This window comes from Nilaparvata lugens, chromosome 8 (genome assembly GCF_014356525.2).
Source record: "Nilaparvata lugens isolate BPH chromosome 8, ASM1435652v1, whole genome shotgun sequence".
NCBI lineage: Eukaryota > Metazoa > Arthropoda > Insecta > Hemiptera > Delphacidae > Nilaparvata > Nilaparvata lugens.
In genome coordinates, this window is record NC_052511.1 from 51,782,464 (window position 1) to 51,795,294 (window position 12,831).

The following is a 12,831-nucleotide window of genomic DNA, read 5'->3' on the forward strand; positions in this document are numbered from 1 at the left end:
GCAAGATCTGTATAGTTTTACATGAGATTGACAAGTCAATAATACCATAGATAAACGATAGCATAGTAGATATCCCATGGTATAGGGCGTTTATGTCGCAACTTTTACTGTTATCCCATGCCGATAGTTCACATAGTTCTTTCCTATGCAGCTGTGTGACGCTGGTAGTCTCTCAAATTGTGCCGTTCATACACTCTCACCCCAACAAAACAGTGAAAATTGACAATAATCGACAGTGATCGGCTTGAGATAACAGTAAAGGTTGCGACATAAATTCCCTATGCCATGGGATATCTACTTACTCTATTGTTTCTCTATGATAATACAAAGTATTATTACGAAGTAGAAAATTTAGTTATAATATTTATTATACTTTTGACACCTAAAAGGGATAATTTTTCCGTATCATCTGAAACTCTATAAATCGGTTTGGATACTTTCTTATTGATGAACTTAAGCTTGAAAACCAAATATCTATGGATATTCATATTAGATCGCGGTTCAGAGATTTTAAAGAAGCTACTAAATTGGTTTATGGTAATTTATCGGAAAGAAAATATACCAATTCTTCTCACTTTACAATTAACGTGTATTTTGGTTTATGATTTGTTATTCCCACCTGATTAATACAACCTGTAATTAATGCAGTTTTCAATCTTCAATGTTTTAGTATACAACTAGTTATAGGAAAAATTATCATTATTACTATTTTGACATGTCACCAGTCATTTGAATGATACTCAATGAAAATTTGATGTACCATGTGACGATTGTGAATAAATAAATAAATACATCGAACTAGAAGCTCTCAAAGACTATTATATATAAAATATGACATTTTGAATTTCAGTTGACAACTTCTACTCCGTTATATCAATTCTATCTAGGCCTACTCTATTTTTAAATATATGTCTTGTTTCAGAAGTATAACTTGAGCATGAAAGGATCCTGCTAGCGATGATAGGATAGATCAAGAAATACGGGTATCTTAATTAATATGGATTAGGAACAATAGCATACTGGTTTAGATCCTGTGTGGATTCATAAGCTTTTCTGATTTAGTCAAAGATTTTGACAAACTACAGAGCCACAAAGATATTATGAATAACGAAGGTAGTAGACTACAAATACTATACTACACTACAAACACACTATAAACTACAAAGATGATAGAAAGAAACACCAATATGACACACGAGGTGTCTATCACCGTTACGCCCCAAAAATCCTCTCTTCCCCAACCACTTTTTCCAAATTTCGAAAAAAGGGTGTACTACCCGCAACAGGGAACCACCCTTCCCGCATAACGGCACTTTTTCCCCCACTGGTGCATTCTGTAAACACTGATCAAACAGAAAAGTCCGGTTTGCATATTGGCGCTTTTGTTTTGGAGGGCGCTCTTTTCCGAATTCGAACAAATTCCACGTTTTTGATGCAGTTTGTTCTAAACGTTTTATTTATCGTGGCCAGACCTTGTTTGTCGTGTGACTTGATCAGCAGTCGTAGTGACTAGTGACTTGATTACAACCGATTCCAAAAAATCAACAAAACCTTATCTGCAACGTTGGCGGTGGAATAGAGTCTATATTGGGTTGTCAGCACATGTCATCTACTAAATCAGTGCACTGTATCCTAACTTGCTAGGCCACTTGTAGTGATTCAAAATGTAAGTATGCACTACAGTACTATTGCAGTACTCAGGAAAGCATAGCTCGTTTTCCTGACCTTTAAAGACCTTTAAATAACGTCATTTCGGACTTTTTAATGTTACCTAAATTTGGGAGAGAAATAGTACAAGATATCCTTAGTTTTTCTCTCCCGATCTGTGTTTCATTGTAGAAAAGAATAGATAGAATAAAAGAGTTTAAAATGTTTTTTTTTTTAAGTAAAGGTGACATAACCTACATTTCGATTTGGACAGTGCAGAATAAATTGGAGTTGGGACAGTTTTGGGCAATTGTAGAGAATATTCTGCTTTTCTTGAATCTGTGCTGAAGTACTTTTTGAGAATACGTTGTACTTTATAAACTGCTCTAACACTTCTTAATATTTAGATTTTGTTCCATACATCAACGGTGTACGACACTATCAAATTGACAAAAAAATCAATTTAATTACTCCATAATAATACTATGAATCTAGATACCCCAGTCACAAATATTATCACCTCATTTTTTACAATATTCTTGATCTACATTTATCCTAATACCAAATCAAACTCAAAAGAGCATCCTTCATTCTTAGTGCTGGTTGCACAACAGCCGGTTGTATTTCATCCATGATCAATTCCACGAGTACCTTCATAATTATTTGGACAATTTAAGACAAAATTAGAAATTGATAAGTTTTTGTCAATAGACTGTTTTTTCTTCCCCGACTATTGTATTATTTGCTCTATCCAGTAAATGAAATGGATAAACCAAACAGAGAAGAAGTCTTTTCAAAAACGCCTTCTCTGATTGGTTCTCGTGAAATTAATCACGGTTAAAATTTAACCGGCTATTGTGCAACCGGGCCATAGCGTTCTGACTACATCGGAATAACGAAGTTTGATAACTGAAATTCATGCTTTAGTTACAAAAAATATTGTCCATTTAGGACCTACATAAAGACAACACTGTTACCATTCAGAGTACTAATGAATTCCCACATCCTGTCCGTCATGAGTCCTGTAACTTCAATTAAAATACGAAACTAGTTTCAAAATCAAAGTTCGAAGCTATGGGTGCAGCTTTAGAGAACTGAAGGCTCTTTATTCAACTGGTGGGGAATGTGATGTAGAAGGAGAGAGAGGAGAAGGGAGGACAGAGAGGTGAAGAAACTAAAAAGGTTGAAGGTATTAACGAACGATGGGTGAGGTCAACATAACACACAGAGGTCTTCTATTCCTTTTTTTTGTTCGTATCCGTTCCTTCTTTGGTCGTTTTCTCCACATAGAAGGAGATAGAGTGAGACAGATTCAATAACTAATAAAGAGGACAGCGGAGAATAATCCAGAACAGGAGAAACACCAATCTGTTTCCATCTTCTGCTTCTTTTTCTTGCTATTCTTGTCCACAGATCGGTCTAGCTTTTTATGTCTTGTGTTTTTCTTTTTTGGTCGTCTCATTTTGAAACTGACAGAAGATTTATCCTTGTCGGTGATTCCCAACTCTTTCGAAATTGGGAGACTTGGAAACATAGGCTACACACTCGAATTCTTCCAAAACTATTTCGTAGCACCTTTCACATGTCGAAGACATAGATAACTTTGAGACGTGTCACATGTGGAGAATCTACGTTGCTGGAACGGTTCGAAAGTTGGTTCGTTTAGGAGAAAATAAAGGATCTCGATAGTCGGTAGGAAACTAATCAAGGTTTTGACAAACGTTCCCAGTTTTCATAATATGATTGATTGATATGATTGATACGAATGATTCTGATTTTATTGTTTGTTCCCAAATTTATGTTGAAAATTCACAATTAAGGGACAACCATTCTTGGACTACTCCACTCAGTGCCGGTTGCACTAGAGCCGGTTAAATTTTAATCGTCATTAATTCCACGAGAATCAATCAGAGAAGCAGTGTTTTCAAAAACGCCTTCTGTGATTGAGTCTTTTAAAATTAATCAAGATTACATTTTAACCGGATTTTGTGCAACCGGGCCATAGCGTTCTGACTACATCGGAATAACGAAGTTTGATAACTGAAATTCATGCTTTAGTTACAAAAAATATTGTCCATTTAGGACCTACATAAAGACAACACTGTTACCATTCAAAGTACTAATGAATATCCACATCCTGTCCGTCATGAGTCCTGTAACTTCAATTAAAATACGAAACTAGTTTCAAAATCAAAGTTAGAAATTATGGGTGCAGCTTAGGAGAACTGAAGGCTCTTTATTCAACTGGTGGGGAATGTGATGTAGAAGGAGACAGAGGAGAAGGGAGGACAGAGAGGTGGAGAAACTTAAAAGGTTGAAGGTATTAACGAACGATGGGTGAGGTCAACATAACACACAGAGGTCCTCTATTCCTTTTTTTGTTCGTATCCGTTCCTTTTTGGGTTGTGTTCGTCCCGTAGAAGGAGATAGAGTGAGACAGATTCAATAACTAATAAAGAGGACAGCGGAGAATAATCCAGAACAGGAGAAACACCAATCTGTTTCCATCTTCTGCTTCTTTTTCTTGGTATTCTTGTCCACAGATCGGTCTAGCTTTTTATGTCTTGTGTTTTTCTTTTTTGGTCGTCTCATTTTGAAACTGACAGAAGATTTATCCTTGTCGGTGGTATTCAACTCTTTCGAAATTGGGAGACTTGGAAACATAGGCTACACACTCGAATTCCTCCAAAACTATTTCGTAGCACCTTTCACATGTCGAAGACATAGATAACTTTGAGACGTGTCACATGTGGAGAATCTTCGTTCCCGGAACGGTTCGAAAGTTGGTTCGTTTAGGAGAAAATAAAGGATCTCGATAGTCGGCCATGAAAATGATCAAGGTTTTGACTTTAGAACGAACGTTCCCAGTTTTCATATGATCCAAGTTGGCAACTTCGATTAGAGACTCGGTGAATAGTGGCATAAATGATAAAAAGATGAAAATTCCTCTTCTTCTTTTCTATTTCATATAAGCTTATCTAATTCAGATAGGAATTAAAGAGATGTTGCAATTATTCAAATGCTGAAAATTTCCATCTAGCTGTTTAACCTGTTAATATTGTTAATACTGTTTAACTGTTAATATTCTGCAACAGCAGAAGTCTTCGGGGTGAATTACAACATTTAATTTGGATTTTCGTTTGACAATATAAATTCATTTATCCAATTCAATTGAAAAGTTGAAAGATCCAATATAGTTGAAAGAAAATAGATTTGTAGTCGAACATAGAAATTCTTTATTCAATTGGACAAAATCCGCGTTTTCATCGCAGTCATTTCGAGTAGGGTATAGGCCTACCGATATGGTTGTGATTAATAATTCTCATGCAATATGCAGAATATTATGAATGTTAATGATGGTTGTGATTAATAATTCTCATGAGATATACAAACAATGATGAAAAGCTCGGTACATTTTAATCAAGATTAAATTTTAACCGGATTTTGTGCAACCGGACCTTAATCTGTTGGAATTCTTTAAAATGAATGCAATAATTTATTGAATCGAGCCGTTGTAGTTTGTCTGTTTGTAGTTTATCGGTTTCAAGATTGTAACTTTCAAAATTATTCCCCCATCTTAAATAAATACTTTGTAGGATAGATAATAGCATAGAGTAAAACAATCGTATAAGTTTTCTTTGATAATCAATTAGTTTTCTAGTTATCAATTTATCAAAATAGCTAAGCAATTTTAATGGACCAAGCAAGAGATTTTCAACCAACTAATCTATTCCTTAATAGATTTTATGTAAATAACACGACAGATTACACGAAAATAATCAACATAATCGAATCAGACAAAACTAAACAATCTAATAACTTTTCTCAATTTTTATCCATTCCTCCAAAAACAACCTATATTTTTCTTGAACAGCATTTCTTTTCCACCTTACCACAGGGAACTCAGTTGACCATCTAGCTACCTCTCAAGTTTCCTTAGCAAAAAAAACAACCGACATTCCACGGAAAGGTAGAAACCTTGGCCTCTGGAAGTCCACTCTGACTCCAAATACTTCTTTGTTATGTTCCACCGGGTAGCATTAGCAGAGGTAGGTGTGCCTTCAGCCATCATGCTCGCTTGCGTGAACGCGCGTGCGAATGTCTCAAGACTCCATTTGGACATCTACCTGCGTTGTTGGGGGACCCCACACACCACCTGTTAACCTTGGAAGACGCTCCTCCTTTCTAAGAATCTTTCTCCAACTTCTTCTTTCAATCTTGCTGCCATTTCTTCTTCTCCTACCCCTTCTCGTCTTCCTTCTCCTTCTTCTTTTTCTCCTTCTCCTTCTTCTTTCTCTTTCTTCCCTTCTTCTTCTTCTGCTTCTTCTTTTTCTTCTTCTTTTTCTTCCTCCTCTTCATCTTCTTCTTCCTCTTCCCCTTCTTCTTCCCTTTTCTTCTTCTTCTCCTTCTTCTTCTTCTTCTTCTTCTTCTTCTTCATCCTCTTCATCTTCTTCTACTTCTACTTCTCCTCCTTCTTCTTCTTCTTCTTCATCTCCTCCTGCTATCTCTTCTTCTTCACCACCACGTCATTTCGTCTTCGTCTTCTCCTTCTACTCCTAGACCCCTCCTCCTCCATCGACCCCTCTTTCACCATCTTCTCTCATCCAACAACTTCTCCTCTTCCTCCTCGACTCCTAATTATACTTCGGAAACCTGCTCTACCTTTTCAAACTTCGACCATCCGTTTCCATACTACAACCACTCCCCTTTACCTCTCCACGATATTCCATCTCGTTTTATCCTCTCTGTCCGCTTCGTTTGTTCTGTTTTCTCTCTCTTTCCATCTCTACCCAACAAATGTTTCCACCTGCTTCAGTCGGTGTTGCCAAACTTCTAGACGACGGGTCCATCAAGGCTAAATAATGGAGGATGATGTTCCTGTCTAGTGATAGTCTGAATTTCTTGTTTCAAAAACCGGTATAAGATTATCGTTGACAATAGAAGGGGATATGTAAGTTCTCTCGAAAAAAGCTAGAAAATTACCTATTCATCACTAATTACAGTAGCCTATGTGCCTCTCTTCATAACAAAGGTATAAAGGATACATCTCTATTGTTGAAAGATGGCAATTTTGACCCATTTTGAATGTAACACATCCTAACAGCTGTGCCTAGTGGAATGTTGTGTGAAAAATTGGCTTCAAAATTTTCTGAAATAACTTAATTTATTCAAAGTGCGGTGATAGTGCAAAATTTGACTATAATTTGGTATTTTAATCATTCTAAATTCAAAATTTCTAGTTAATATATATTCTTGGACAGAACTTTGAACTTTAAATTTCCTCAAAAAGAACATTTTTCGGACATTTTATTATTCATCAAAATTTGGGAACAGAATAGTTTTGGGCTATGCCTGTTGTTCTATCCCGATCATATTATTATAATATGATTTGTAATTATATCAACAAATGAATAAATAAATAAATATTAGTAACAAGTTTACGAAATAAGCTTAGAACTTAGATCTTATTGATGTATTCCGAAATCAATATCAAATATTGAATGTTCTTTAAAACTATCACTTCTCACAACAATTTGGAAGTAGGGAATTTGTTGGAAGATGGCAATTTTGTCCCATTTTGAGTGTAACACATAATATTCGTAACAAGTTTACGAAATAAGCTTAGAACTGTTACAACAACTTACCTACAACAATAGCCAATTTTCATGGATTTCGAATCTCCTACATGTTGAAAATGACCGTTCACAATAGTTTAGTTCAGTTTAATTCTCGTCATATAACACTACAAAAATCAAGCAAAGCTTGGTAGAATATTACACGTTAAAAATATTGAGTACAATACAAAAATATTGACTGCAATGAATCCCATACGATAAGAAAGCATGCCCCAGTGAGTGGATATTTAATATTTTTCATGATTATTATAGTCTGCAAGTTTGAAACTTGATGAAACATATAGTCTAGAAGTTCACAATGGATAAAGAAATCCAAGACTCCAATAAAATGGCTCCACTATTGAACAGGTTTAATATTATTGAACTCTCTGATGAATTTGTATATTATCTACATGCTTTCTGTGACCATTTATTCAGTCTCCTTCTCATTCATTCTCTCTTCATTCTCTTCAACTTGATGAAACATATAGAAGTTCGTAATGGATGAAGAAATCCAAGACTTAATAAAATGGCTCCACTATTGAACAGGTTCAATATTATTGAACAGGTTCAATATTATTGAACTCTCTGATGAATTTGTAATTATCTACATGCTTCCCGAGATTTAGTCTCCTTGTTCTTCCATTCTCGTGGCATATTTCCTTCTATAAATTCCATATCTTATGAAATAATTATCCCAAACCTTATTTGATGAAAATCTACATGAATGACTAGCTACTCTATATAATTGAATGAAAAAGACTAAGAAATTGTCAAAAGTGGTTTTTGACAATTTCTTAGTCTTTTTCATTAAATATGAATAATTACCACAATATCAACTTCTCAACTACACAAAAAGTAAAAGGACTCTATATAATATAACCCAACCAAACCAATCTTTCTTCTCCCTCCCACTTCTTCTTCTTCTCACTCTTACCTCAACACACCCACAGGAAAAGCAAAAGTCAGAAAATAAAAAATAACTCTCTCGACCTCGTACGAGAGGTAGCGTGAGACTTCTATCCTTGAAGAGTTGACAGGAGCTGATCTCTGGAGAGAGGCTCAGTGAGAGAGAGAGTGACATAGGAAGACTAATCAAGAGTGAGAGAGAGAAAGATCAAGACTGTGTGAGAGAGGTTAAGAAACCTGGGATTAGGTCCTCTGGGAATCTCTATCAGGGCATCTATTGCAGCCTGACGATGGATTTTAGGGTTGAGGGGTGTGCGGGGGGTGAAGAGAGGGGACAGGGGTGGGGGAAACCGATACGAAGCCACGGATAATAACCAACACACCCTTTCGACATCATCATCATCAGAAGAGCATCATGGGTAACGCCTATCGTCTGAGATACGATTAGGCCTGAAGCGGGTATTGATGACCAACCAAGGACCTAGTATATATATATATATATATATATATAATATATATATATATATATATATATATATATAAATATATGTAGTTATATACCTAGGACTTGTGATGTGGGTGTATGTCGGGGCCTAGATATTCTTGAATGTAGATGTCGACAAGCACTCAGCCTTAACATCTCTAAACTGTCAACTCCAAGCTCTGAAGATCTAAACTTTGCAATCAATTTTTTATGTTTTGAATAGATAATATGACTGTGGAATTTGTTCTATTTGATAGTTTTCAATACCTTAAGATTGTTCATTTGAGTACCAGGTTACATTGCCTGTCTTCTTCTATTAGTGCGTCTCCTATCGGAGGTTCGCTATCAGCACAGCAATCCGGATCTTATTCACTGCCGCTCGAAACAAGTCTTTGCTGCAGCAGTCAAACCAATCCCTCAAATTTTCAAGCCAGGAAACACGTCGCCTTCCAACACTCCTTTCTCCGCTGATTTTTCCTTGAACTATATTCTGCAGGTTTATATATTTGTGGCTTCCCATGAGATGTCCAAGATACAGGAGTTTTCTCTTTTTTATGGTGTAAACAATTTCACATTGTTTCTTCATTTTCCCTAGGACTTGCATGTTGGTGACTCTATCCGTCCACGGTATCCACCACATCCTGCGGTAGCACCACATCTGAAAGGCTTCCAACTTATCCATATGGCTACATTGCCTGTAGTGAGAATCAATAGAGTAGAGTAGATATGATAATATAACAAGAATTGGTCTTGAACAATGCCTCTTATTATATCTGTAAGTATCTCACTGTTTCTGTACAAATACAGAAAATATAATAAGCATGGAATCAGCTGATGAAAAGTGAAATGCGCGTGTTTGTGGCGCTTAAGACTGTACACACCTTTACATCATTCCCACCTGTGCCGGTGCCAGAATGAACTAAACAATATTAAATAAAAATACTAAGAAATTGTCAAAAACCACAGATTTTAAGAACCACAAATCTGTGGTTTTTGACAATTCTTAGTATTTTTATTCAATATGAACAATTACCACAATATCAACTTCTCAACTACACAAAAAGTGAACTAAACAATAATTACAACATGTGACTCAGTTGTCATGAAAGCATTTAATAATGTGAACTGGAAATTACAAGTCCAGCAATTAACAATCAAGCTCTTTATTATTGTTGACTCTGCTTTCGATTAATCAAATCATTTTTGATGAATTTTGGTTAGTGATCAACAATATCTTCCGATTTTTACCATTTAGATGTTCAATTCAAAAGCCCTCTGGGCGTAATTTCATGCTCTACAATCTAAGATCAGGTAGAGCGCTCTAGACTATAGTTACTATAATCTTCAACTAATATGAATTTCTTAGATATAAAAAATCATAATCTAGAGATTCATGTGAGTAATATTATTAGTATGTTTCATTCACCATCTGCGCATTCGGCGAATTCAACAGCGCATGTTTGTCGATAACAGCTGATTGTGTTCCTCGTCCTCGCCTTTCTAAAGCATTTTAATTCACTTAACTCCTGATTATTGAAAAAGTCATTCTATCCTATTCCAATTGATGATCATTCAGTAATTAATTAGTTAATAATCTAGAAATGGTTATTAGATCACTCACCACCTGCGCATTGGGCGAATGCAACAACTCATGTTTGTCGAGTAGATCCCTCGTGGGGAAGGTAGCCGTGCACTGCAGACAGGAAAGCGCACCGCCTCCATGAGCCAACTCCACGTGCTCCTTGAGCGCCTGGAAGCCCGCGTAGCCAGCGCCACATTGCGGGCATTTGATGAAGTAGTCGTCCGGCGAGGACGCCACCTGTGTCCCGGGGTTGCCACCCGTCTCCTCTTTACCACCGCTGCTTACGACTCCGGGTAAAGGCACTGGAAAAACAGAGAAAAATGGGAATTTAGTTGAGAGATTAAGCGCCGGTTGCACAACAGCCGGTTAAATTTTAATCGTGATTAATTCCACGACAGCCAATCAGAGAAGCCGTCTTATCAAGAAGGCCTTCTCTGATTGGTTCTCGTGAAATTAATCATGGTAAAAATTTAACCGGGTGTTGTGCAACCGGGCCTGAATGTAAAACTTAGGAGACTCAGGGTACAGGCACTGTGAAAGCGAGAGAAAAATGGGAATTTAGTTGAGAGATTGATTGTAAAACTTAGGAGACTCCGGGCAAAGGCACTAGAAACGAGAGAAATGAAAATTTAGTTGAGAGATTGATTGTAAAGCTCAGGAGATTCCGGGTAAATGTACTACAAAACAAGGAGAAATCGATAAGAAATAGTTGGTTGATGATAATGTGAGGCACTGCAAGAACACGAAAATATACAGAAAATTAAATGACAACAATTCTTACATGAGTATGATGGAGTTTAAGAATACATAGTGCCGGTTGCACAACAGCCGGTTAAATTTTAACTGTGATTAATTCCACGAGAACCAATCAGAGATGCTGTCTTTTTAAAAACGCCTTCTCTGATTGGTTCTCGTGAAATTAATCACGGTTAAAATTTAACCGGCTGTTGTGCAACCGGGCCCTAGAATAGTAATGTGGAAAACATGAGGAAATTGAGCTGTTCGGAAGCGATACTGAGATAAGAAATAAATGTAAAATGTGACAACGATTATGACAGTAGACTAGTAGGAAATCGACAGATATGAAACGTTGACGAGGAGGCTGAAAATTGGGAATGTTAGATGGAAAGGAAATAAGGAATAGATGAAAACAACACAATCAGCTACAATACACTTCGATCTTATTAGTAAACAGACCAAGAAGCGATTGATTGATTGAGTACTTTATTTATGTAGATTACAATATACTGGCTTATACACTTATATACAATAGCAAAATTATAGATGAATTTACATAATATAGACTAAGAAAATAATTATTGAACTGTATATGATATGAAAAAGTAATTTGTAATATAATAACTATAGATATTATTTTGTTATGCATCTACATAAATTGGCGGAGCTGTGGACATATCAATGTCCATTCTTCGGAAAGAATATTAAAAATATCCTCCCCACTAACTCTCTACAAAACGCGATAGAGGTAATTGGAATTCGATATGGCGAAATCAACATGAATGCGTTAAATTTTTAGCTTGATCCTGACTAAAGTAGGAAATTCACAAATCTAGAACTTAGATGAGGAGGCTGAAAATTGGGAATGTTGGATGGGAAGGAAATGAGGAATAGATGAGAAAGACACAATGACTGATGATTCGGAATGTAGGAGAATAATGAGAGATACAAGATATAGAGCGGATAAAGATATAGAGGAATAAAAAAATGTAGATGGGTGAACTCCAAGAGCAGTCATGGCTTGACATGCAACTTAGATTAACCAATCTTTGTCAGATCTCCTTCACACTTGTAAGCTTCAGAGCTACAAAGGTAAAAGGTGAGAGCTGAGTTAAGGAAGACAGAGATTGGATTTGATAAGATTCCTTCACTTATCTGAAGATTCATTTATTGTCGATTACAATAACACAAACACAAATCATGACTATATAACCATTAATCGGTAGTGTTCCACATTGAACTGGACCCAATTTTGGAGACTGAATTCCAGGTGGAATTGATTGAAACAATATTCTGGAAGATCATGAATTTATATCGAACCATGAAGAAGTTGCGATAATGTATTAACCTATCCCATAGGCTACAAATTAAATTATCAAACGATCTTGACAGAGCGTATCGAAATTGGTGAATACTGTTCGATATAATTATTATTATTGTCACAAAATACACGTGAGAACAACGATCAATTTCTTAGTTTTTCAATGTATGATGTATTCCTCAGCTTCTCAAATCTCATTTTACCCGCAATACAAACTCTACCCAAACTGTATCCTATGGAAGAGTTGGTAACGCAGAGGTTCAGGCTCCCGCCAATAGGCAGCGCTAGTGTAGTCGAGCGAAAGACGTCAATAACTTGCCAGCCAAGGGGGGGCTGGCTAAAAAGCAGGGGGTACCTCGGTCCCCCCTCCAACGAACCCCCCAGAGACTACACACAGTGACGTAGGTAGAGCAGCGAAATTTATTTTTTATTTATCACGTTGCTGATTCCATACATGTTCGATTTCTAGTTTAGGTTTTTTCAGAAGGGAAGGAGAATGAAAAATAGATTCAAAACAGGTGGTTGGACTCAGTAT

At 36.4% G+C, this 12,831-nt stretch overlaps 1 protein-coding gene across 3 annotated transcripts in view; it reads right to left on the reverse strand.

Annotated features, from left to right (window-relative positions):
• LOC111047555 (zinc finger E-box-binding homeobox 2) overlaps positions 1-12,831 on the reverse strand; it is a 515,097-nt gene that overhangs the window by 33,232 nt on the left and 469,034 nt on the right. For all 3 annotated transcript variants that reach the window (XM_039435033.1, XM_039435032.1, XM_022333330.2), the window contains exon 2: positions 10,277-10,539. In XM_039435033.1, the coding sequence (XP_039290967.1) occupies positions 10,277-10,539 (263 nt within the window). The remainder of the gene's footprint in view (positions 1-10,276; positions 10,540-12,831) is intronic.